General features: G+C 39.9%; 1 protein-coding gene across 2 annotated transcripts; it reads right to left on the bottom strand.

Moving 5' to 3' along the window:
- Positions 1-546: 546 nt before the first annotated feature.
- On the bottom strand, positions 547-26,497 carry nipal4 (NIPA like domain containing 4). Of its 2 annotated transcripts, XM_038707657.1 has the most exons (11): positions 26,293-26,497; positions 23,143-23,247; positions 15,727-15,783; positions 14,848-14,985; positions 14,040-14,096; positions 12,404-12,494; positions 12,042-12,202; positions 7,626-7,793; positions 5,028-5,107; positions 4,628-4,840; positions 547-2,972 (listed from the first exon to the last, which is right to left on the bottom strand). In XM_038707657.1, exons 1-11 carry the CDS (start codon positions 26,390-26,392, stop codon positions 2,766-2,768), a joined length of 1,377 nt encoding a protein of 458 aa, XP_038563585.1. In that variant the 5' UTR covers positions 26,393-26,497; the 3' UTR covers positions 547-2,765. The 2 variants fall into 2 exon arrangements, with proteins under 2 accessions (XP_038563585.1, XP_038563586.1); XM_038707658.1 differs by lacking the exon at positions 15,727-15,783 and having other exon boundaries at positions 26,293-26,496.

Genomic DNA, 26,497 nt, shown 5'->3' with positions numbered 1-26,497 from the left:
TTAAAACTAAAAGCCGCAACTCACAGATTAACTCTCCTGCTCAAGATCTGATCCAGCTCAGTAAGACATCTGAAACAAAGAGAGGATCATAATCTTGAAAACTGATTGGCCACATCTTCATCAATCTGCTTTTATATTGAGAATATACTTTACTGTAGCACATACTGCATGTGCTTAACTGTTGACAAAATTACTAGTATGGTTTTATTCCATTTGAGACAACTAATAAAGAGAAGTTTACTACCAAACAAACAAAAAGATTTTGGGTGTGGTTACTCTTGACCAAATGTTGTTGCAACCACGGCCACAAACATTGTCGTCATTGACGTGAGTAAAATGTAACCACACTGCAAAAGCGTGAAGTTACACTACTATCCGGTCTGAAAAAAACCCACTCCAGGATATTATTTATTTACTACTGATCCTCATTCAGAATAGGGTTTCAGGTGCCATCCCAAGATCGCAGCTACTGTGATCAGCAGCAGTATTTTTTTAAACTGGGTGAAGAACTAAGAAAGTATTGAGAGACAGTCTAACACATTGTTGGTTTTAGTTTTGGATGAGATTTGTTAACAGTAAAAAAAAAAAATACACATCCGGCTTATCCTTTAAAACCTGAATAGAGAAAATTCTCTCTTTAAATACAGGAAGCCGTTCACTAAGGTTACTGATGGGGAGTAAAATGAAAGTTTTCATATATGAAACACGTCTCTCGCCACCTTCAAGACCAAAGTAAATAAGGCAATCTGAAGGTGTAGCAGAGACATCTCCTTATTTTTTCAACTTATAATGGACAGCGGCCCCATGTACCCTCATTTAAAATGTCTTTTATCTGGACATTCGGATGTGATTTAATAGACTTTCACTTAATAAACTTTAATTCAAGGACCTTTGTGGTCGTTTTGAGTCTCTGTGATGTTTTAATTCTCTTTGTAGTTATTTTACATCAGTTTGTGGTCGTTTTGCATCAGTTTGCAGTCATTTTGCATCAGTTTGTAGTCGCGTTGCATCTATTTGTAGTTGTTTTGCATGTTTTTGTAGTTGTTTCGCATCAGTTTGCAGTCATTTTGCATCTTTTTGTAGTCATTTTACATCAGTTTGTGGTCATTATGTATTAGTTTGTAGTCATTTTGCATCAGTTTGTAGTCATTATGTATTAGTTTGTAGTCGTTTTGCATCAGTTTGTGGTCATTATGCATCAGTGGTCGTTTTTCATCAGTTTGTGGTCATTTTACATTAGTTTGTAGTCATTTTGCATCAGTGGTCGTTTTTCATCAGTTTGTGGTCATTTTACATTAGTTTGTAGTCATTTTACATCAGTTTGTGGTCATTATGCATCAGTGGTCGTTTTTCATCAGTTTGTGGTCATTTTACATTAGTTTGTAGTCATTTTGCATCAGTGGTCGTTTTTCATCAGTTTGTGGTCATTTTGCATCAGTGGTCGTTTTTCATCAGTTTGTAGTCATTTTGCATCAGTGGTCGTTTTTCATCAGTTTGTAGTCATTTTGCATCAGTTTGTGGTCATTATGCATCAGTGGTCGTTTTTCATCAGTTTGTAGTCATTTTACATCAGTTTGTGGTCATTATGCATCAGTGGTCGTTTTTCATCAGTTTGTGGTCATTTTACATTAGTTTGTAGTCATTTTGCATCAGTGGTCGTTTTTCATCAGTTTGTGGTCATTTTGCATCAGTTTGTAGTCATTTTGCATCAGTGGTCGTTTTTCATCAGTTTGTAGTTGTTTTGCATCAGTTTGTAGTCATTTTTCATCAGTTTGTAGTCATTTTACATCAGTTTGTGGTCATTATGCATCAGTGGTCGTTTTTCATCAGTTTGTGGTCATTTTACATTAGTTTGTAGTCATTTTGCATCAGTGGTCGTTTTTCATCAGTTTGTGGTCATTTTGCATCAGTTTGTAGTCGTTTTGTATCAGTGGTCGTTTTTCATCAGTTTGTAGTTGTTTTGCATCAGTTTGTAGTCATTTTGCATCAGTTTGTAGTCATTTTGCATCAGTTTGTAGTCGTTTTGTATCAGTGGTCGTTTTTCATCAGTTTGTGGTCATTTTGCATCAGTTTGTAGTCATTTTGCATCAGTGGTCGTTTTTCATCAGTTTGTAGTCATTTTGCATCAGTTTGTAGTCATTTTGCATCAGTTTGTAGTCGTTTTGTATCAGTGGTCGTTTTTCATCAGTTTGTAGTTGTTTTGCATCTTTCTGTAGTCGTTTTGCATCAGTTTGTAGTCGTTTTGCATCAGTGGTCGTTTTTCATCAGTTTGTGATCATTTTTCATATCTTTGTAACCATTTTGTTGTCATTTTGCACCTATTGGTCTCAGTTTGCATCTCTGTTGTCATTTTATGTGTATTTGTGGTTATTTAAATTATTTTTCTAGTCGCTTTGTATCTTTTGTGGTCATTTTGTCTCCTTGTAGATATTGTTTGTCCCTTTGTTGTTCTAATTCTCTGTGTAGTAATTTGTTTGTAGATTGTAATCTGTCCTGAAAGCTTTGTGGATATATTTACATTTAGCTTTTTGGATATCCAGTAGTTCTCCAATCTGCCGATGATGCATAAAGTGAGGACGTGTAAATGGGGTCAGATTTTCCCTCAGATTTATCTCCAGGACTTGCACAGTGTGTTCAGGGTTAACTGTAACAAACAAGAGGCTCGGACTTAAAAAAAAAAGAATATCAGTCAGAGAGAGGACTACAGCACTGACCAGTCCAGAAAGGAAACACAAAGCTGTGTCTCCGTCTTTCTTCTGTCTCTTTCAGCTAATGATGAAGACTCTCGGTCCCTCCTCTCTCATAGGAGGCAGACTCTCTATCACTATGTTGTCCATCAGTCCATATTTATCCTCTTTTATATTCCCTCTTCCTCCTATCCCTCCTGCTCGTCCATTGGCTGAAAGCTCCTCTGCAAGCCCCTCCCTCTCCACTGGCAGAGATAGCTGATTGGTCAGCTGTCTCATCGTCACCTGCAAGACATCAAAAACACATTTTATTCTTTTGTCCAATCTACAATTCATCCATGAATGTCTGAACCAAATCATATGGAAATCCATCCAATGGCTCTATTTTGTTACAAACCACAAACGTCGACCTCATGGTGGCGCTAGAGGGAAAGTCAGGGGATCACTAAACTCATTAGATTTCCTCCTCTAGGGACCATAAATGTCTTCACATTTCATTACAAACCACGTTGTGTCCGTGCACTTTCTCAAGGATGCACACACACGGACATGGGTGACACGTTACACAGTACAGCCAATGGTTTTAAACTATTCCACTGATCTACAAGCTGAAGTAATGTTCTAAAATATGCTGCAATGCACTAACAAAGGCAGGGAAGAAGAAGACTGGTAGGTAGTAAACATGAGTGTAAACAATGCATGTGGCCTTGAAAATGTTTTATGAGGAGAGAAATACATTCAACACTTTTATTAGACCACAAGGATACACACATTACATTGTGGTGAGTAACACTCAGCGAAGAGATAACTTTTGTTTGTTTATAAGAAACGTCCACAGAGCACCTTCAATGATGAAGTATCGTGTCATGAACTGAAGTACAGTATCTCACAAAAGTGAGTTCACCCCTCACATTTTTGTAAATACTTGATTATATCTTTTCATGTGACCACACTGAAGAAATGACACTTTGCTACAGTGTAAAGTAGTGAGTGTGCAGCTGGTATAACAGTGTAAATTTGCCGTCCCCTCAAAATAACACATCACACAGCCATTAATGTCTAAACCGCTGGCAACAAAAGTGAGGACACCCCTAAGTGAAAATGTCCACATTCGGCCCAATTAGCCAGTTTCCCTCCCCGGTGTCATGTGACTCATTGATGTTACAAGGTCTCAAGTGTGAATGGGGAGCAGCAGCCAACATGTACTGTGACATACTGAAGCAGAGCAGGATCCCCTCCCTTCAGAGACTGGGCTGCAGGACAGTATTCCAACATGATAACTACCCCAAACACACCTCCAAGACGACCGCTGCCTCGCTAAAGAAGCTGAGGGTAAAGGTGATGGACTGGCCAACATGTCTCCAGACCTGAACCCTACTGAGCATCTGTGGGGCTCCTCAAACAGAAGGTGAAGGAGCACAAGGTCTCTAACATCCACCAGCTCTCTGATGTCGTCATGGAGGAGAGGAAGAGGACTCCAGAGGAAACCTGTGAAGCTCTGAACTCCAGGCCCAAGAGGGTTAAAGCAGCGCTGGAAAATAATGGTGGCCCCACAAAATATTGACACTTTGTGATGTGTTATTTTGAGGGGACAGTAAATTTACACTCACTACTTTACACTGTTGCAAAGTGTCATTTCTTCAGTGTTGTCACATGAAAAGATAGAATCAAATATTTACAAAAAGGTGAGGGGTGAACTCACTTTTGTGAGACACTGTACATGTTTTGACCATTTGATGGCACTAGATGTAAAGTCAGGGGATCACAAAAGTCATAGCCTTTAGCTTCTGGAGACTACAAATGTCTGAACCAAACTTTAGGAAATCTGTCCAATAGTTATGGAGTTACTGTTAAAAAAATCATCCGTCATTAGAAACTTTGAGTGGAGCTGCATGTTAACTACAAAAACAAATTTATATTGAGCGGCAGGGGCCACCAACCTGCAGGTCTTTGAAGAGGTGGAGCATGGTCACGCCCACCACGATGACCAGGAAAGATCCCAGCGTCGTGACCACGTCCACGGCCGCCATGCTCCTCCACTCCTGGAAGAGGATTATGGAGGTGGACAGAACCACGGTGGTGAAGAGGACATAGTAGATGGGGTAGACCATCAGGGTGTTGAAGGTGTCCAGAGACTTGTTCAGGTAGTTCACCTGCAGGGAACGACACAGACAGACAGGTGAGGGTAAGAAAAATCACCCCTGAAAACACACCGCTCTACATGGGTGGAATGACATTTGTGTGGCTACAGCATCACAGTGTTTTTGTCAATTAAGCAGAAATGTCAATGAGAAACATATTTTCCTATAAGGAGTGGATAAGTATAACTTGACAGCTCACCTGTGTTATTATGGAGACGATGAGAGTAAACAGCAGGATCCAGGTGAGAGGACTAGCAAGTACTGAGATATCATAAAACACTAGGCAGACAGAGAATGATGAATATTAAAAGAGCACTCCACTGATTTATCACTGTACAAAAAAAAAGTACCAGAGAGGTATAAAATTCTTTATCCACGGCTACTGTAGAGATGAGGAGAAGAGCGGGCTACAGAGATTTACTTTGTTCATTTTCAAACTTGTATTCATGATTGTAAAAATGTCTTCTCTAATGAATTAGTTCATCTCCTCTGTCCACAGATGTTGATACTGATAACATATTATTAATAACATAGTATATAACTGTAAGCTACTACTTAGTAGTATGTAAGTAAATTCACTTATTTTCTGATGTTTATATTTGGCTTGCTATGTCTTTTCTTGTTTAATTAATACTGTGTGATTTTAAATTGTTGTTTTTATGCGGACAGTCGGATTCAGCAAACGCTGCATCTACTAACAATAATTTTCATTATCAACTAAGTCTCTGGTCTATAAATTTTTTTTTACCTCCCTTTGCAATCCACAAATTGGACAACATAAGCCGCTTTAACAGTGCATTATTTTACGGGAGTATTACGCCAATATGCCGGCTCGCTGCACTGTATGAAAGGAGCCGGTCCGATTTGAAGCCACAGCCGGCATGCTGTTGTTTTTAGACGTAACAGTCTTTTTTTACGCCTCTGGTTCAGGATAGCCGGATCGCTATGTGAAAGCACACATGTCTGTGAAGATTCTCAGTCATCCAGGTCATAGTTATCCAAAGAAGGTTAAAGTCAAGGGCAGCTGGACTCGTCATTGAACAGAGGAGGGGGTCTACGCCACCACTTATCCCCCACTTACAATGCTGTCCTTTCATCACTTCCCAGGAAACTCAACAAACGTAACCTATTGGCCTCAGGTGAAGATACCAACGATGGTCGTTCAGTCTCGGCCACAGGTAGTCTTAACGACTGTAACGACTGTCGTCACAGCGACCAGGAACACTAACGAACCAGCGGTATCGATGACCCACGCTGGAAAATAATGGTGGCCACACAAAATATTGACACTTTGGGCCCAATTTGGACATTTTCACTCAGGGGTGTCCTCACTTTTGTTGCCAGCGCTTTAGTCATTAACGGCTGTGTGATGTGTTATTTTGAGGGGACAGTAAATTTACACTGTTATACAAGCTGCACGCTCACTACTTTACACTGTAGTAAAGTGTCATTTCTTCAGTGTGGTCACATGAAAAGATAGAATCAAATATTTACAAAAAGGTGAGGGGTGAACTCACTTTTGTGAGATACTCTACATGTTTTGAGCATTTGATGGCACTAGATGTAAAGTCAGGGGATCACAAAAGTCATAGCTTTTAGCTTCTGGAGACTACGAATGTCTGAACCAAACTTTAGGAAATCTGTCCAATAGTTATGGAGTTACTGTCCGTTAAAAAAATCCTGGCAAACGACCCCACTGAGGTTAAATAGCTGAGTTTCCCTGCCAGTCAGTCAGAACTGAAGAAGTCCTTTGGATGAGGGACGAAACGTCTTCCAGTATCTTCAACCAAGTCCAGTTGCCCTTGACTTTAACCTTCTTTGGAAAGCACACTTGGTTGCGGGATTATGCCACAAACTTTTTCGAATGCAGCATATTGGCGGATATTCTTTATTGGGAGATCTCTGTATGAAAGCTGCTACAGATTACGGTAGGCTCCTGGTTACTGGTTAAACTTAACTCAGGCTTACTGCTGAGTGGAAGCAAACCAGAACTGTATGTTATCTATGTATGTTAGCTAATCGTGTTGTTCATGTCAATCTATTCTCTCTGTCACAGTGCAGCTCTGACGTCGTTGGCAGCTGTATTATTAATCATTTCTAATTATTACTGCTGACACAGCTAAACTTGTCTGCTGATTTCTGACAGCATGACCTTGAAACTGTGCATAGTGAAATTATTCTTGTTACTCTTCTGTTACATTTTTGTGAATAAAACGCGTTGACAAATAGAGCAGAACAGGAGGCCTATGTGGCTGAAACAATTTGACAGCTGCAATGATTCAATTGTTTGATTAATTTCTCATCAGAAAATAATTAGGTACTATTTTGACAACCAGTGGATAATATCTGTCACTTTTCAAGTAACAATGATAACAGAATTACCTGGTTGCAGTCTCTCTAATGTGAGAATTTGCTCTTGGAAATTGTAAGAAATTTGATTTTTAGTAGACTTTTATAGCCCAAATAATTATTGATTAATCGATAATGAAAATAATCATTAGTTGCAGCATTAGCTGAAAAGTAGGTTAAGATTTAAGATAAAACAAGTATATAAACAGCTGCCATTTATATTCTTTGTTTTTGTTCGTTCAGGCGATCTGAAGGAAGCAGAAAGTTGATGCAAAAGAAGAGGCGTGAATCAGAGCCTCACGTCTGTAATTACATCTGTTCTTTACCAGCTCCCCATCTCAGCACATATAAAATGTTTAGCAATACTTTAGCTTTTCTTTTCATTTCTATGCTTTAACAATCAATTTTTGTAATGCGTAAAAACATGGTAATGTATTATGTCTCTCACAGGTGTTGATGGCGATGGCGAGGCCCTTCACGGAGGAGACGGTGAAGGCTCCGAGCAATGAGCAGATGCTGATGTACACGAGGATGTTAGAGCGACCGACCCGAGGAGAGAAATACCCCATGAGCACCGCACACAGCAGCAACACCGCCGACATGTACACCAGGAAACCTAAGACGGTTACATAAAGAGTTATTACTGAAAACACACAACACATGAACACTAAACATCCTATTTAACTGAAATAACATTTCTTTAGTAACCAAATGTATTTATACAACAGCCAGTGAACTTTTGGAGGGCAGGTCAAGTGTCTCTGTTTGTTTCTCTATCGTGTTGTAGGCAAACAGCCAGAATCACATTTCAGCTGCTCTACATTTTCAGTGTATTACAGAAGTCCAGCTGTGTTGACCTGGTTTCTCTCAGGCACCATCCACACTACTACGAGTTTTAAAACAAATACGATCTCCGTCCACAGCAGCGTTTTAGCTGCGTATCAGAGTTGATCTACGTCTGTATTAAAACGACTGAAAACGCACATCTGGTGGCCGTTCACGTACGCTGGGCGTGTGCGTGCCAGTGTAAACATGAAGCAGATGGTTTGGCGAAAGAATAAAGTACTGCAGACGAAAATAACCAAACCAATAACGAGCTGGGACTGTTACTGAATGCAAGGGCGTCACTTTGTGTTGAAAAGTGGTGGGAACATAGGGGTCAGATTAGGGGTGTGAAGAGACACAAGGATATTAGTCCACGAGAAATAGACGAAAACATCCTTAAACAGTGTTTTAAAAATATCCTCAAAGCTGAGATATATTTCCCCAGGAAATTTTGATCTTTCCACACTTAATTTCCTGCATTCTGGTGAAAGTTTCTGCACCAATTTATGGTGGAAATGTTTTTATTTATGTAAAAAGAAACTCAATTCAAGCAGCACATTACATTTCAAAATATATAAATATAATATAATGCTCTCAGCCCTCCTCTTTTGTGAAAAAGAACTTGGACAAAAAGAAATTGTTAAAGTTACTGACTGGTGCATGCATGTTTTTGGGTCATTTTATAATCAGTAGCCTGTTTTGTTCACACTTAAGTTACTTTTTTTGGATAATGCAAAATTGTTTATTCTATATTTTAATCGCATTGCATGTTTTCTTATTGTGCATATAAACATTTCTAAAGGCATTTTCATTTGTTATTTAACTGCAAGCAAAACGTTTTCAGAAAGTTTTCACACAAATTTTGCTTTAAAAAAGTGGTGGGGACATGTCCCCGCGTCCCCACTGTAAATGACACCTATGACTGAATGTAACACGGGAGTTAAAAGCGGCTGTGGCGGCGGAAAACAGACTGGGAGTTGTCACAAAGTAAACGGCGACATGCACAGTGCAAGTGTAGGCTTTAAGTGTTGTTTGCACGGTACAAGATATTTTAATAAAAATACCAAATCAAAAACTCTGTCAGCAGCATCGTGTTTCTACTTTGCATGACTTATAAGACCCAATCAGAGAGCCTAACGTGAGCGTCTGCGTCGTTTCTAAAGTCTTCTGTTTTTGCCGTTCTTCACTAAAACGCCCTCCGGAGTTTTAAAATGAAACGGTGTCAGCAGCTTTTTCAAACTTCTCCGTTTTCCCCGGTTTAGTCTGGACGGGAGGTGCAAACGTAGCAAAAGGTCTCTGCATTAAAACAAAAATGTAGTAGTGTGAATGGGGCCTGAAATGAGTACTTGAAATAAGAACATTTTAGGAAAGGCACGTATTCCCTTTATATGCCAAAAGATTAATACCACTCTAACGTCTGCACGGTGAATGTCAGCCAGCAGCACATTAGCTTAGCTGAGTCTAAAGAGTGGACACAGGGTGAAACAGATACCCTGGCTCTGTCCAAAGCTAATAAAATCCACCTACCAGCACCTCTGAAACTCGTTCACACGCTTTCTAAAAATCATTAACATGTTGAAACACGTGTAAAGGGGACATTTCACCTTTTTAAATGGAGGTTATGTGCCAGACATTTGACTTCAGGAAGTTACTGAGCATGTCCAAGAAATAGTCCAGCTAAACACTGCAGCTGTGTCATTTTTACCCTTTGTTTTTTGTACGGATTAAACACATGTGATGTTTTAATCAGTGAGCTTTAGAGGTGCTGGTAGGTGGCTTGTGATATATTTGGACAGAACCAGGAAAGCTGTTTCCCCTGTTTTTAGTCTTTATACGAAGCTGAACTAAATTCATTTCCCTGAAATCACCTGTGTGTGATGACACCAAAACAGAAACAGACCTCCATGAGAAACTTTGTTAAGGTCAATAATTCTGCAATAAGTTGAAAGGCAACATCTGGATGACTGAAGTTTGGCTGTGACCTGAATCCTCATCCGTTGGATTATTAAATCATTCCACTCATGAGAAACATTTAGCCATTTTTAACTTGTGATTTCAACGTTACGATCCTGACTCCAGTTATGAACACTGAACACAGATCCATCTCACCCCGGACACAACCTGTTCCAGCTCCTCCCCTCTGGGAGGCGCTACAGAGCGCTGTACGCCAAAACCAACAGACACAGGAACAGTTTCTTCCCACAAGCCATCACTCTGATGAACAGCTGATTTCTGCCTCACAGTGTCAGGAACAAATCCTGTGCAATAACCCAGTAACTCTGCCTCTAATCAGCAGCTGTTTACTGGTTACCACTTATTACCTCATGTACATAACACCTGCCCATAATACTTATTTATTCCTGCATCCTTTGCACTGTTGTCTCAATCTGTCTATATTGTTTCTGTTTATAGTGTGTATATATGTGTTCTCTCTACTGTAGCCTGTGTTTGATGTTATTATTGTGTTATTGTATAAGTAAGCACATTGTGAGTAATGTACATAAAGCTCATTCTGATATTTAAGACAAGACTACGTGTTTACAGCCATGCTAGGGGCTGTATGAGGCTGTGAAGCTCACTGCAAAGAAAACCAAACTGTGAGATAAAAGTTGAGGTCCTAAGTTAGATTTTGTTGTTCAGCAGTTGTGGTGAAGTAAATGTAATATTTGGCCAAAGGGTGGTGTCAGATAAAGGACTCTGACAGCTGATATTGGAAAGGTTTATTGTGTTGTGAGTAACCAAGTGCTGGGAGAGGTGCGAGAAGGGCGTGAGCTGAAAGGCTGACATAATCACAGATTTAATGATACCATATCCAGTGCTGTGTGAGCAAAGAGCATAAACTGTTTAACATGGTATTGCAGGGTACCCCCAGGATTAAGACCTTTTGAATACCACCTAGGATGAAATTTAATGCCAACTTCTCAACATATATCTAAGTGTTATCTACTGTGAGATGCATGCAATTCTCAGCAGGCATGCAGAACTCTGCACAACACCGGCACATCTTTGAGATGTAAGTTATTTGAATGTGTGTTAGCATTTTGGATGTTTCCATCTACATAACTAACGTTACAACAGTGGATCAACGCCGACACACAGACAACGTCCTCGTCTTACACAACTTTCTGCTGTTGTTAACGTTAACTGACGAGGAACCTGCAGGCGGTCTTTCGGCTATGGCGTTTTGCTGGCGCTGACTCGCACGCAGATCCGCCTGTTGTGCTAACCTCAGCACCAGTGCCCAACTTGTCCACATGTCTGACCTTCTGAGGCAACGAGCTAACGTTAGCTTGTTAGTAGCACGGTGCGAAACGTTTTGTTTTCTTTCCTAACAACTGACTGACTCACAGCGGAGCTCGTGCACCTAAACACTGACGTATAACATCCATGTCCGAACAGTTAAAACATCATCATTTCCATCAGATTCATTGTCAAGTTGGCTTGATCAGATAGTTCCTGATTTAAACAAAAAATACTTTAGAAAGTTTTATTTTGTACGGCTGGTTGTCTTTAGAAAATGTAAAACATTTCATGGCCCCGATCAGACAGAAAGCGTTTTGCAGATTGGAAAACATGGAGGAGCCCAGCAGTGCCTTTTTTGGTTGAATTTGGAAAAGATCAATGAACTGCGTTTTATTATGTTGCTAGGCAACCACCGAATCAGCTGTCCTGTCAGTCTAATTAAAGACTATAGCGCCAGCGATCAAATCGACGCATTATTATTAGACTTTGTCTGTTCATTTAGACGTTCACACTGTCGGCAATTTTCTTTCTCCCTGCATGTGTCAGATGCAGGAGTGCTAACATGTTTCCTTGAAACTCTGCGCAGCGTTCGAGGTATTTCTCCCATTTGGTGGACGTGTTAGAGGAGTTACCCAGTCAGCTACGTAAACACAGCCATATTGAAAAGGCAGTAAAGTGCAGTGCGCTTGCGTACAAGGCACCACCGTTTCCGATGAAATAAACGTTTGCTCCGTTTTGTCGGCGCTGAACTCAGCCCAGGTTAACTGCATTTAAATGCACTGACTGACAGAATCACCAGGTTTCAGCAACTTATTGGTCATGTCATGTAGTGATGTCACTTCCTGTTCCTGTGGGGCATGGAGAACCAACAAGATGCTTCCCAGCACACACAGCAGACAGCCGAGCTTCCCCACTACGTTCAATACCTCCCCCAGCAGGTGGGAGGACAGAACTGCACTGAAACACACACACTGCAAGTCAGTTTATCCGTTATTCACAAGAAACTGAACCATCATTCATTTTGTTTTTAGCTCCAGGAAAAAAATCTGTTTTTGCTTTAGCTGTTTTTGTATTTACCTTTAAGCTTTCCAAATACTTCTGTACTGACAAAGTGCAGTTAAACGGAAACTTTACTTGACCTTTGAGAAATACAGCTACCTGATGAGGACGCTCAGAGCGCCCAGCGGAGTCACCAGTGTCGCCGGAGCACACATGTAGGCGGCAAAGTTGCAGCCCTCCCCTGCTCCCACTGCAGAGGTGGAGTACAGTCAAATGAAAAGGCCTCTGCTAAATAATCCACATACACACGATGAAAAACATCTCAAAACAACTTCTTATTTTGTGTCTTCCCCGGAGTCAGAGATGGACCTTCATAGGTCCAGGATGTGTTTAGCCTAGCTTAGCAGGGAGAAAATCACACCAGCATTTAAAAAACAGCAAAACAAATTTATCTAAATTGTATTTAAATACATTTTTGTAGTTAAACTTTATCATTCTATTTTGGTACACACTATGATAGACATGTGTCGGCTCTGGCTAGCCAACATGAAACACACTGATACAGTAAGAAACAGCAGCTAGTACCATTAATAACGGTACCTAAACTGCATTGAACCTAAATAGCAAATAATCCAAACTGAACGGCTGTTTACTTTATAGGATGATGAGCATTTTTCACACATTACTTTTGTGATGTGTGCAGCTCAGAAACCCGTCCGTAAACTACTCCAAAAAAGGAGCGATGGTTTGCAGACAGTTAAGAGATAGGAGTCGATGGTACATCTTGTATAAACTGTGTGAACTGATTGTCCTGTTAGTGATTAACTCTGTCACATTAGCTCAACAGCTAGAATAGTTCCCCAAGTCTGATGAGCCGTCCTCCTGTCATTTTCCTGTTATACCCGATGATAGTTTAACTTATTTTGTGTGCATATCGGAAACATCGAACATTCGTAAAAAGACACTTGAAGTAAAGCAAAAAAGTGTTAGTTGGTGTGTGGATAAAAAACAAACGTACAAATTATGACTTAAATGAAAACCTCATGTGTGTTTGGAGAAATGAGACTACTGTAACTTTCCTCATATTAATACATGAAATGAACACAAATGCCATATTTCCATCATGTTTTCCATTGTTTGAGCTTTGACTGGAGCTCTTGTAATGACCTCAACTTGTCGTGCCCTCTTCTTCTGCAGGAGTTTAGCAGCACAGACCGGAGAAGCAGCTCCGCCAACTGTTTATCTCCATCAATCAAAAACCTAATTTTAACAGACATTAATTCGCATTTTCTTTTGTGGATTTTCTGAAAATTAAATTCAAGGTTTGGATGGAAACTTGGCGACATTGTGGTTGCTGCTGTGGCCTCTATAGTTTCCAGTGTAAACACGACGGCGGCTGAAGCAGCAGAAAGTAGAGAGTTGGCGGCTGTTGCTGGTAACAGCAGTGGAAATCTGTGCCTTCCAGTCAAAAAAACAGGACACAGAGCAAACCGTAACATGAATCTCTGACAGCCATGGAGCCGTTACAACATGTGATCTGAAGTTAAGTCTTAAGATGTTGAGACACACTTGCCGGATGGTTAGCTGCTGATGGAGCTAGGCTAGCAGTTTCCCCCTGCTTACAGTCTTTGTGCTAAGCTAGGCTAAACAAGTTCTGGACCAACGAATCTCTGTACTGGACAGAGATTAAACTGATATTCATCTTCCTCTGGGTAACAAAGCACTCAAGATGAGAGTTTAGCCAGATGGACACAGAGCTGTGGATTATACACTCAGATAGAAATACAATTCTTACTGGTTAACAGGCCTCCCCACCACAGCCAGTCCTTTAGGTAGCCATGACCTCCATCACCTACACACACACACAAATATATACAGTACACAGTGTCATATTTAATGTAGAAACACTACAGTTTAGTTCCCTGTAAGGGAGCTCTGTGACATGTGAAGTGCAAAGAAAAAACTGGTTTGACCAAGTTGGGCAACTCTCTGTTTGACCAAATGTTTCATAACACGCAGGCTATATTCAGGAGTCCAAACGGTCTCTTTCAAGTTCAGGTTCAAACAACTTTATTAATCTCACTAGAGCCAATTAGTTAAGTCTCTGACTTTCTACTTCCAACCATTTAAAAAAAAAAAATCCGTTGTAGAAAGGATTATAAGTATAACTACACATTTTAGCAAACTGGCAACTAATCGTTTGACCTTTCACATTCCTGTTGACCATTTTTAGATTTATTTTTTTCCTGGCTGTGTCAGTCATTCGTTTCAATTTATTTCCTTAAAAAAAAACAGCTTACAGATGGATGTTTTCTCACATGAGAAACAACCAAATGCACATTATCTTTTTTTGTCATTTATTGTCCATGTTTGCTTTTTGTTTGTCATCTTGATTTTTTACTGCAGCAGTTCTGCATGACACGTAATGATGATCCAAATACATTTGTTTTGTTCTTTCAGAAACCTTCCTGATTCATGTCAGTGCACCAGAGTTTCACTAAAAAGACGCTCACCTTCAGTTTCAACACATAAGTAATAAAAAAAACTCTTTTTATGTCCGCTTAAAATGTAACATGAAATAATATGCATCCACCTCTGCTCACCTGCTCTCGTGTGTCCATTGCGGGCCAATCGAAGGAGAGCTTTCTTCTTTAGAATGACGCTCCCACCAATCAGGAAGGCGGACAGCAGGGCCAGAATCAGGCCCAGCCACGGGTTGTAGGTACTGTTTGTCTGTAAGTCTGAAAACAAACATTCAGTGTATGTTTAGGAGGGTGTGTAGCTGCAGGATGTGTGTTTAATAACTTTATCAGACCCGGAAAAAAATCTAAAGAATTCACGATGTCAAGACACTGACCAATCAGATGTTTTGTTTGTGGACGTGTAGTATTTTTCACATGGCACTATGGTCCTGTATATACACTCACCTAAAGGATTATTGGGAACACCTGTTCAATTTCTCATGAATGCAATTATCTAATCAACCAATCACATGGCAGTTGCTTCAATGCATTTAGGGGTGTGGTCAAGACAATCTCCTGAACTCCAAACTGAATGTCAGAATGGGAAAGAAAGGTGATTTAAGCCATTTTGAGCGTGGCATGGTTGTTGGTGCCAGACGGGCCGGTCTGAGTATTTCACAATCTGCTCAGTTACTGGGATTTTCATGCACAACCATTTCTAGGGTTTACAAAGAATGGTGTGAAAAGGGAAAAACATCCAGTATGCGGCAGTCCTGTGGGCGAAAATGCCTCGTTGATGCTAGAGGTCAGAGGAGAACGGGCCGACCGATTCAAGCTGATAGAAGAGCAACTTTGACTGAAATAACCACTCGTTACGACCGAGGTATGCGGCAAAGCATTTGTGAAGCCACAACACGCACAACCTTGAGGCGGATGGGCTACAACAGCAGAAGACCCCACCGGGTACCACTCATCTCCACTACAAATAGGAAAAAGAGGCTACAATTTGCAAGAGCTCACCAAAATTGGACAGTTGAAGACTGGAAAAATGTTGCCTGGTCTGATGAGTCTCGATTTCTGTTGAGACATTCAGATGGTAGAGTCAGAATTTGGCGTAAACAGAATGAGAACATGGATCCATCATGCCTTGTTACCACTGTGCAGGCTGGTGGTGGTGGTGTAATGGTGTGGGGGATGTTTTCTTGGCACACTTTAGGCCCCTTAGTGCCAATTGGGCATGGTTTAAATGCCACGGCCTACCTGAGCATTGTTTCTGACCATGTCCATCCCTTTATGGCCACCATGTACCCATCCTCTGATGGCTACTTCCAGCAGGATAATGCACCATGTCACAAAGCTCCAATCATTTCAAATTGGTTTCTTGAACATGACAATGAGTTCACTGTACTAAAATGGCCCCCACAGTCACCAGATCTCAACCCAATAGAGCATCTTTGGGATGTGGTGGAACGGGAGCTTCGTGCCCTGGATGTGCATCCCACAAATCTCCATCAACTGCAAGATGCTGTCCATCAATATGGGCCAACATTTCTAAAGAATGCTTTCAGCACCTTGTTGAATCAATGCCACGTAGAATTAAGGCAGTTCTGAAGGCGAAAGGGGGTCAAACACAGTATTAGTATGGTGTTCCTAATAATCGTTTAGGGGTGTGTAAACCTAGCAGCTTCACGTGTAAACAGTATTTTAATTTAAATGTAATATTTCTATTTAGTTGCTGGTTATGAGGTCGGAGTAATTATACACTTTTCCTTATCAATAAATCTGCAATCAGGGGGGACTTTCATCTTATTTTTGTCCTTTTGTTGTCTGTGTCAGCGCAAACCTCTGGTGAACTTCATGTTACACACGATCTGCCCTCCAGATAAATGAATAATTAAAGTCCCATGTACATTCCTCTTTACATATTAACTCACTTTCACCCACTCTTGATGTTTTCACAGTGATTGTTATCACTTTGTTCTCTCTATTGTAACAAATCAGAGCAAAGAATTGGCCCCAAGTGGAAAGAAATTTGATAGTCTGCCCACCTGTGCGAGAAAAATGCTCTACATGGTAGTTAGTCTTTGATTTATTCACCATTCATGCAGAACAAGTTCAACATTTAAAAACACTGGGTGATTGTGTCACTTTGTGTTGTAAAGTGGTGAATAGATATAACAAAGGGCTCAGATAAGGCGCGTCATGACTCTGAGCATTAAACACTTAATTTGGAGACATTTTCTGCACCTATTAATGGAAAGTCTTTATTTATATGAAGGAAAACAAAATTAAGGAGGCAGGTAACAATTCAAAATATAAAAACATAATGGAATATAATGCAGTAATCAGCTTTTGGACAAAGCATTTGTTTCTTCTATATTTCAGTTGCATTGTTTTCTTATTGTGCCTTCTTTCATTTCTCGTTGCAAGTTGTTTTTCAGAACATTTTTAACAAAAGCTTTCAAACCGTGACGGAGACATTCTGAGCGTCCCCAGTGAAAATGACACCTATCTGTCAATATTTGTCCCGCCCCATCCAGGCTGTGATTGGTCGGTTCACCAAAACCACGTAGCGCCCAGAGAACCTGATCTGGAGAGGGCAGAGGAGATAGTACCGGCAGATTGGGAGAAGTCCCGGTACGCCAAAGAGTAAAATGTGGACGTGCGTACCAGCTCACTTCAAGCAGAAGTCCAAGAAGAAGAGAGTGCTCTTCAGTGAAGCCTTCTCTCTTGTAGAAGTGAATGTTACGGCTGGAGTGTCGTGTGTCTCTTGTTGTTGTGTTTCATTCTCTCCTCCTGCAGGTATTTCCCTTCCCCCTCCTGCACGGGTGGGTGTTGCTAACTCCAGTTGTACTGGGATCAGTGCTCTCCCTTGTAGGAGGGAGGTTGTTTATAAGTTTATGTATGTACATTTTCCTTGTAATTATAGGAAGCTAGATTAATATTGTTTTTTCCTTTTGATCCAAGTTGTTAATACATTTCTTATTTGTGCTTACTTGGATTTCCTTGATTCCTGCGTTAATCTTTATTGTTCCTCCCCTCATTCCCTGGACATTTTCAGGGAACGTAACAGTGAAACATGAAATACTTCCATTAAGTGTAACCGCAGATTATTTGTTCACCCTAGTCACACACTCTCCTGTCAGGCTCTTAAAGTACTTTTCAGTCATCATGACATCCAGTGACGCAGATGAAAGAAGTTTTCAGCTTGTTTTTACTTGTCAGGACTGTATTTCCTCTGTAGCGGCAAAAGAGCAACATTAAAGAGGAAATCCAAACTATTTAATTATTACTGTTTATAGATTCTTTTCGGCACATTACATTTATACAGCAGATTTTTCCAGCGCTTTTGTTTTGCTCAGAACTAGCTTGGATTTGGATGTGCAGTTCAGCCAAATTCCTCTCTAAAAGCAAAACTCTGATATATTATTACGTACATTAACCCCCACCCAGAAACTGTGTAGTAGCTGATGCACCGTGGATAAATACTGGCTGACCATAGCCGCCCCCAGTTTGTCTCCACGGCACATTTACAGTAACATTAAGAGGAAAAGACAGCAACTTCAACTTCCATGTTTTAAAATTCAATCTACTGGAGTACAAAACAATGTGTCACTATTCTTCTCCTTTCTGACTGCATTGTGTGTGTTGAGGAAGTATGGAGACATTTTCCTCTTCTTAACAATGGATCTTATTATCTTATCTTTTCAGCAGGGCAAAAACAACAACAAAACACATAGATATATCATTTTTATTACGTTCATGCAGTTCTTTTTTTCTACAGTGAGAACTTAACGACTGTTCCCCAAAACTTTAACTTTAAAGTTGACCTGTAGTAAATCCTTCATGAAGGTTATAATGTATTTATTGAGATTGTTTTATAGAGGTGTTTATTCCGCTGTATGATCATTTTTTAAGGATGTAGTTTGTGGTGATGGTGACTGCTTTGCACTATAAGGACAGGTGTTTTCATTATCCTGTCCACCCCATTTATATAAGGCAAGGCAAGTTTCTTTGTATCGCACATTTCAACAACAAGGCAATTCAAAGTGCTTTACTTCAAACATAAAAGCAACACAGGGAAATGAAAAAGAAACACATTAAAATATAATTTTGAAAAGGGTGAAATAGAAAATAAAAACAGGATAATAAAAAAAAAAACAGGGTAACACGGGACAGTAAAAGTTTCAGTGCAGTGTACGATCAGGCTTAAAAAAGTTAAATAGAAAATAAAAACAGGCTGAGGGTTTTTTGTCTTTGAAAGAGAATAAACAGAGAAGTATCTACTCTCTCTAGCTAGTCTGTACTCCACTGAGTTTGGTTATGTTTGAGGCTACGTGCTGCAAACCCAACTTATCAGCTGGAAACCCCAAAAACCTTCGGACACTACAGAGAAACCAGGACACGTCTGTTTGCAGGCCACTTTGATCCAGTTATACTCTGGACCCACAGGTGGGCAGAGGGTCCTGCAAATCACTCAGGTGCGATAAGCGATGGTAGGCTAAATAACAGAAACACATCTCTGTATAACAGCATCCAAAATGTTGTAGGAAAAAAAAGGCGACAGATGAAAAGCCAGAGGATCACGAAAGGGAGACTTGAAAGTCCTGGTGAGATGAAACTCAAGGAAGAAATCTGATGTTGCTAGATGGTAACGCAAAAAGTGTGTTAGAATTTAATCTTCTGGGGGACCCTGAATATCTGGCCGTCGTCCCCGTAGAGCAGGCTGATAGCAGCTGCTACACTAACTGTGTGTTACTGAGAAAGGCAGTAGTAGTAAACGCCCACAACTGACAGGGACTAACGCAAAACACTGCAGCAAAATACTCACTTCCTTACAGGAATGAGCTAAACACATGTCCTGCGTTGTTAATACCGTTTGCTGTGCTGCAAACGAGCTGCTGCTTTGCATGTCCCCCAGTGAGTACCTGATCTACTATCACCTCCTGGAAATGGAGTTTCAGGAACTCATCCTCTCAGTGGAAACAAAAGAACCAGTGACAATGGATACTCGCTGGAAGGTGTGACATGCAATTCTAATCCAACACACAAATATCTCCTGTGTCCACAGCCCTCTCTGTATAACACATGCTGTTGTTGTGATGTTAGCTTTAGCAGCAGGAGAGTATTACTGTCTGGGGCTGGTGTGCTGGCATATTCTTTGTCTTTATTTAATTTAATTGCTACAATTTATAATAACAAACAACAGCTGTTTCCTGTGAAGGTTCGCGTCATTTCCCGTTTCACATTTTACATGTGTTTTCTTGACAAAACGTGGTTTGGAGACCAGCGTCGGCTGACAGAGCCGCTATCAGCTCGTGTAGCGTGTGACCCCCTGTCACCGATCAGTCACATAGTGTGAACGCCACAACGACTTCAAGACTCCCGTCACATGACGGCAAGTTGCGTAGTCTGAACAGCACGCTGAATGTCGTGTAGTCTGCTCGAGCCTTTACCGTCGCAGCAACTTAGCTAACGTTAGTAACATTACTTGCTGTGTCTTTGTCAGCTCTATCTCATGGTATTTGTCATGATATAAGATTTCCCCAGTCCCACCTTTGAATGTCCGACAGTTAACTTCCTGTAGTGGAAAAGGCCTCATACGATCCTCAATGTTCACCTCCCCATGGTGAATACGCCGTGTGCTAATGTGTGATTTATACTTCTACGTCGAATTGACGGCATAGCCTACGTGTGGCCTACGCGTAACCCCGTACCCTACGCAGTCGCCTTCACCATAACCTACCGTGCACCTCCTTAAAAAAATGTAACTACGCGTCGGGGCGGCATGGACCGTGAGAACTGTGAGCCGACAGGAAGTGCCCCGTGCTTTGAAGTGAATTTTACTAGCACAGGGTTTATACAGGAATCCAGAAGTGAAATTCAAAACCTTTTAAGACCTTTTAAGACCTTTTCAACATAATTTAAAGACTGCCGCGCCACTTTGAGCTGTAACCAGTTAAGTCAGCCTCACAACTTTAAAAGGGGAATTGTGGAGTTTTTAAAAGGAATTTAAACATATTTATAACATTTTATTGCCTATACGTGACCAGGTTGTAACCTCACCTAAAAATTGTTAGCTTGCCTGCAAACGCCAACCAGTTGATAACTAGCTGACATAATTGTAACTTATTTTCAGTCACAAATATGTAAAGCGTGTGCTGTTGGTTTCAATCTGAAACCTTCCTGCTAGAAGCCACTAAAAACCACACAGCCCACCTTTAACTTACATTTACTATAAATAGATTTTGAGACTGTAAAACTAAAGACTCTTTTTGTGATAACTTTCATCGACCATTGTATCAATACAACATAATTCAAATAGGCCAGAAAGGAACAAAGGTGAAGAGAATAAAGCGAGTGATGGATAACGTCGGTAGTGTAGGCAGTGCAGCACTCAACGATCAACAGCTGCTGTCTGCATCCTAAAGCCGATTTGTGTAAACTTTAGTAAAACAGATTTAAAATAGAACAAGGGGAACATGTTGCTGTCAGGAGGAGGTTAGAAGCAGCACATATTGGCACAATGGCATCCTGGCTCTGGCTAAATCTTTCCACTACACTCGATCCACAACCTGGAGGAGGAACTAGTACAAATGAGTGTATTAGTATAATATTATAACATTATATTAAAAGTACATTGTTAATATAATAGTAAACTGTTAGTTTTATATTAATATGTTAATTATATGTTGTTACTATATTCATTATAATTATAATCATTATAATCTATATTCTATAATAGTTTACCACTATTATTATATTAATTCCAGTTACAGCTGAATCATTTCAGGGTTGTTTTTTATTCATTAACTTTGTGAAAGAAAAATATTCTACAGTTAGTCTCTAACTTTAATTTTAAGTAGGCTACTAACTCGTCAATAATCAACTATTTAGGCAGAACGATTAGTTCAACATTTGGAAAGTTTGCTGTAGCAAACTTTGTAATTAAATGCAGCTCCGTCCAGGCTGTGATTAATCTGCTCACGAAAAGTGACGATGACGAGCGCATCGGCTTAATGAACAGTTGAACGTGTTTTAATAAAAAGGCACCGATGTAGCTAAATAGCCAGCAAACGTTAGCCAAACCAATATGCTGCTTATATTTTCCCTGTTGTCTGCTGTCTTATCGCTTCACCTGCTGACGGCGCATCTTGCTCTTGTTTGTGAGTAACGGGGCTGTTCAAGCGGCCACAGAGCTCAGTCCGACCATGTTTTGAACAATTAGCATTGGGGATCCGGCGTGGTGGAAGGTTACGGTCTGTTGTGCTCGTAAATCAGTTTTCCGGTTCGCACGGATCTTTTTTTAGGGGCGTATGAGAGTGAAAGTCTCGCACGGTTGATCCTAGATCCCTGCGCCTAACGTTACACAGAATAATAACTCGCTACGTTCTGCCTGTCTAGTAATTTTGGCTATGCAATATAAATAAATACGTTCACCCACACTTTTACCAAACAAACTCTTTGGACAAAAAGGATGTTCACACTGACAAAAATATCTACAAAATTTAATACCCTGTTAAAAGACCTTTTAATACTTTTTAATGGCCTTAATTTTCACAAAATTGATTTATTACTTTTTAAGACTTTTTAAGACCCCGCAGACACCCTGTAGCAGGCAAACCAGGGGCTGTAAAACGGTGGATTAATATATCTGACCGTCACAACCCGAGCGTAATGAGTCGTTTCACTATCAGAACGTGATCCATTCGGTCGATAACATTTTAAAAGGCTATACCAGCCGCACGTATACAAATTTACCCTCATTCAAGTTAGCGGAGGGCTAAACCAGAGATAGCCTGCTCAACCTGCAACAGTCAACACAGTGGATGCTGTAGCGCTATTTGGCGGTGTAATTGCAGAACGACACAGACACACAAGTATAAATGCACGGCTATGCGAGTAGCTGACGCCGTAGGCTACAGCGTAGACTTGACGCAGAAGTATAAATAACACTTGTGAGTTAAGGTTACAACACCGACCAGGCTGATATTATCAGCCAAAATTAGCATGTCAACGTAATGGCGGCCATGAACAAGAAATTTCAAAGATACGTATGAGGTCATTGACCCTGTAAAATGTCACTCACTGCATAATGAGTCACTTTTCTTTAATAACTAAATTTAAGAAATCCTTATAAATAAATTGTTTATCCACGTATGATATTATTATTATTATTAAAAAAAAAGAATATCTGCTGATATATTATTTAGAGCTAAGACCATTATTCAATGAGTTGACTGATCATAATTAAACACTGTAAAGTGACACTACAGACTCCTAAATAAACACAGAGAGGTTATCTTTAAATAAGATACTTAAAAACCCATTAACAAGGATGTTTACTCACAAGCAAACACCCCTCGTAAGCAGTAAACACTAAGTGCATTAACACAGATATGTAAACGGTGTGTGTGTCTGTGTGAGGGGATATACCTGTTGTTTGGGTGCTGTTGTCGAGGTGTGTTTCAAACAGTGTTTGATTTCCACTGACCAAACATACTGCAGACTCAGAGCCGCACCACAGCCTGACCACAGACCCTGCAGGGACAGAGAGCATAAAAAACACTTAGCTCCTGGTAAACCGACCTTAATACCACAACACCGCCCGAGCCTAAAAGGCAGCGTAACATTGCGCAATTCAGCTATGAACAGAAAGTCCATCCATCCATCTTCACAGGAGGGGCGGGATGTTGATCAGCCCGCAAATCAGCCGCCCAAACAAGCAGCGGACGGAGGCTTCGCTGGATGCACGGAAGACATAAGACAAGCGATCAAACGCCACAGCGAAGTGGAGAGCTGCACACTGCATGCTGGTTAGTGTTGGGGAAGATGTCGGTCTTAGGAACGTTCTCTAAATCACAACGTCTACATCACTTCACCTGACAGGCCTTCATCTAGTTTTGCGGGGACGCTCTGCCGTGTGAATTCCCTCCTGTTGATGTCCTATTTAGTAAAACAGAAAGAGATTCTGGAAACTCACAAACAGCGAGGATCAGTCTCTCTTCCAATCATTTCTGCTGCACGCTGCGTACAAAACGTTCAAGACAATTCAGCTTTGGCAGCGGGCGGCGTGTGCGTGAGGCGACCACTTCAGCTCACTGTAACAGGGACACTTGCTGCTGAACACAGACTGTTTCTGCTGCTCCCTGATAAAAGAAAAATGTTTCTGCTGATCCCTGAAAACAGATTTATAAATGTGAACTTGTTGCTCAGAAGGAGCCTGTTATGATGTTCTGACTTGTTTGAACAAGCTAGATAAAAGGTAACGCCCTGGAAGTGGCAAACAGCTTCGGTTTTATATTTGATTTGATTACATTAATGTTTAAGTTGAGATTTACAGGAAATATTTTATTGCTACTGTGTAAAGGGAACACTGCTGGGAAAAAGCACCTTATTTGTTTAAAGTGTTTGCAAACCACATGTTATTGCACATTTGTGTTTATAGCAGTACATTTAAATTAAAAGTGCCCAATACACTACTTTAGAATTCATTATAAAATCTTGCACAATGCAATTAATCGCAATTAAAAATTTTAATGGTTGTCCAGCACTAGTAATAGGCCTAATGTTAAATATCAAAATATTGATGAGCAGCTCTTTTAGTGTGAGTCAGTGTTTGCTGACTGAGTTTCTGCTCTCTGTGAACCTTTTTATGTGACGGGTGAAGGAGTGTGTAATACTGGTTTGACTGCTATGATGACTAGAGTAACATGAGGAAAGCAGACCGCTAGCATACCCAGGCACAGCAGTTCAATATTTACACAGTCCACACTGAGGCCTCAGTATACACAAGTAACAATGTCTGTGTAACCTATTCTGAGAAGTGGAAACTATTTCAGATCTAATATACGATTTCATATTAATGTCATAGGCTTAAATTTCTTGTTAACCAAAATTATTGGGAAGCAAAAAAAAAAAAAATGGAAGTGAACATCAGAAGCTATAAAAGGAAGAAAACAGTTATAAATGTTATTTATTTTATGTCTCCTTTCTAACAGATTTCCTAATAATTTCCTTGAGGTTTCCTGGAAAGAATTAATTAATTTGGTACAAATTAGGAGGAAAGACAGTTCAGTTTGTTCACCTCATATAAACTAATTCCAGTTACATGCTTTCAGTCAGTGCGGAGTGTAAAAATGTGACATTTCTATGCAAGCAAGCATTCAGTTAACCAAATACAGAGAGAACAATGTTTCTAACAATCCATTAAAAATAGATTAATTTTTACTTAAATTGTACTTTAGAGCTTCTATTTTCTGTGTCGTTTCCAAATGACATACATCTTTCCAGAAAATTAGAAGCCTGTTAAAAAAGCAGTCCACTGTTTTACTACAGTACCCATAATGCTTGAGGGATGTAAACAGGAAGCACAGTTGACACGATTCAGAGAGCTTATACTTCTCCTCCACTACAGGTTGGAGGTAAATGTAAGTGAGTTATTGATTGATTAAAATATTGACTTTGAAAAAAGTACGTAGATGATTTAGACACTAAGCTTTTTGATAAAATGTTAACCTGTGTCCCTACAACGTTACCAAAACTTCAACTCAATCTGAACAATGTAAAATAGTCCCGTGTGCAATAAATATATGTATTAAATACTTTAATTGTGATCTTGGTGCAATAGGGCAATGTGCAATAAACATACTAGCACCTTAACACTTTACACAAACTTCAGTTCAATGAAGCAAAGTGCAACAACCACACGAGCACTTTAGTCCACGGAACTATGTTGTCAACAATGTCCTTTTTCTTCTGTGTTTATATTTTCCTCTTGTGAAGTAAAACACGTCGATGCTTCTCCGGTACTTGTTGATGTCTTTTGTGATGTTTTTCTATGAAGCAACACTGCACCAAGTTAACCTAACCTAATCGTTTTCCAGCAAAAAATCACAGGTTTCAGCTTCTCAAATGTGAATATTTGGTGGGGTTTTTTTGTTTTTTTTAGATCCATAGAATTGAGCACATATATGTGTGTATATATATATATATATATATATATATATATATACACACATATACACATATATATATATATATATATATATATATATATATATATATATATGTGTGTGTGTGTGTGTGTGTATATGTATATAAATAGCCTATAAACGTATTTGCTCAGATATTTTACTTAAGTAAAAGTAGCAATGCAGCAGTGTAGAAATACTCAGTTATAAGTGAAAGTCCTGCCTTCAAGATTGAGCATCACAATATACTTAAGTAAAAAAGCACTTATTTATGCAGTAAGGCCCATTTCAGAATAATATGTAGGCTATTTAATTGTAATTATGGATATGTTAATGAAGGAGGTGATTTTAATTTCTTTATATCCACTGCTGGGTAGCTTAATTTATTATACCATGATATTTTATTTATTGATAATATTTTGTATTCTCAATCTAGAAGGCAAACTAAATTTAGCTAATAAACAGTGGAGTAAAAATAATGTAATAATGTGATACAGCTGCCCGATAAACGCAGTGAAATCAAAGTACTCAGGTGTGGTAGCTACGCAGAAATACTGCTTTTTGTACTTTACAGCATCAGGCAGAGACAGACAGACAGACAAGATGTCCTTACCGATCCAGCACGTCTCATTACTCAGGTGAACATCTCGCATGGTGCTGTTTTGTTGAGGAAACAATCCCACAGCACCGAACTGGGAGTTCAGTGAATTCATTCACCAAAATGTCTTTAAACCGAACAACGCCTTTTCTCGGTACATCGGGCCGGTTGTCACGACAAAACAACGCATTCAGGATACTTCACGGACAACGCCGAGCGA

Source organism: Micropterus salmoides, unplaced genomic scaffold, assembly GCF_014851395.1.
Source record: "Micropterus salmoides isolate LMB-PRFRI ecotype aquatic unplaced genomic scaffold, ASM1485139v1 Ms_hic_scaffold_9, whole genome shotgun sequence".
Lineage (NCBI taxonomy): Eukaryota > Metazoa > Chordata > Actinopteri > Centrarchiformes > Centrarchidae > Micropterus > Micropterus salmoides.
This window is presented reverse-complemented; position numbering and strand designations above follow the sequence as displayed.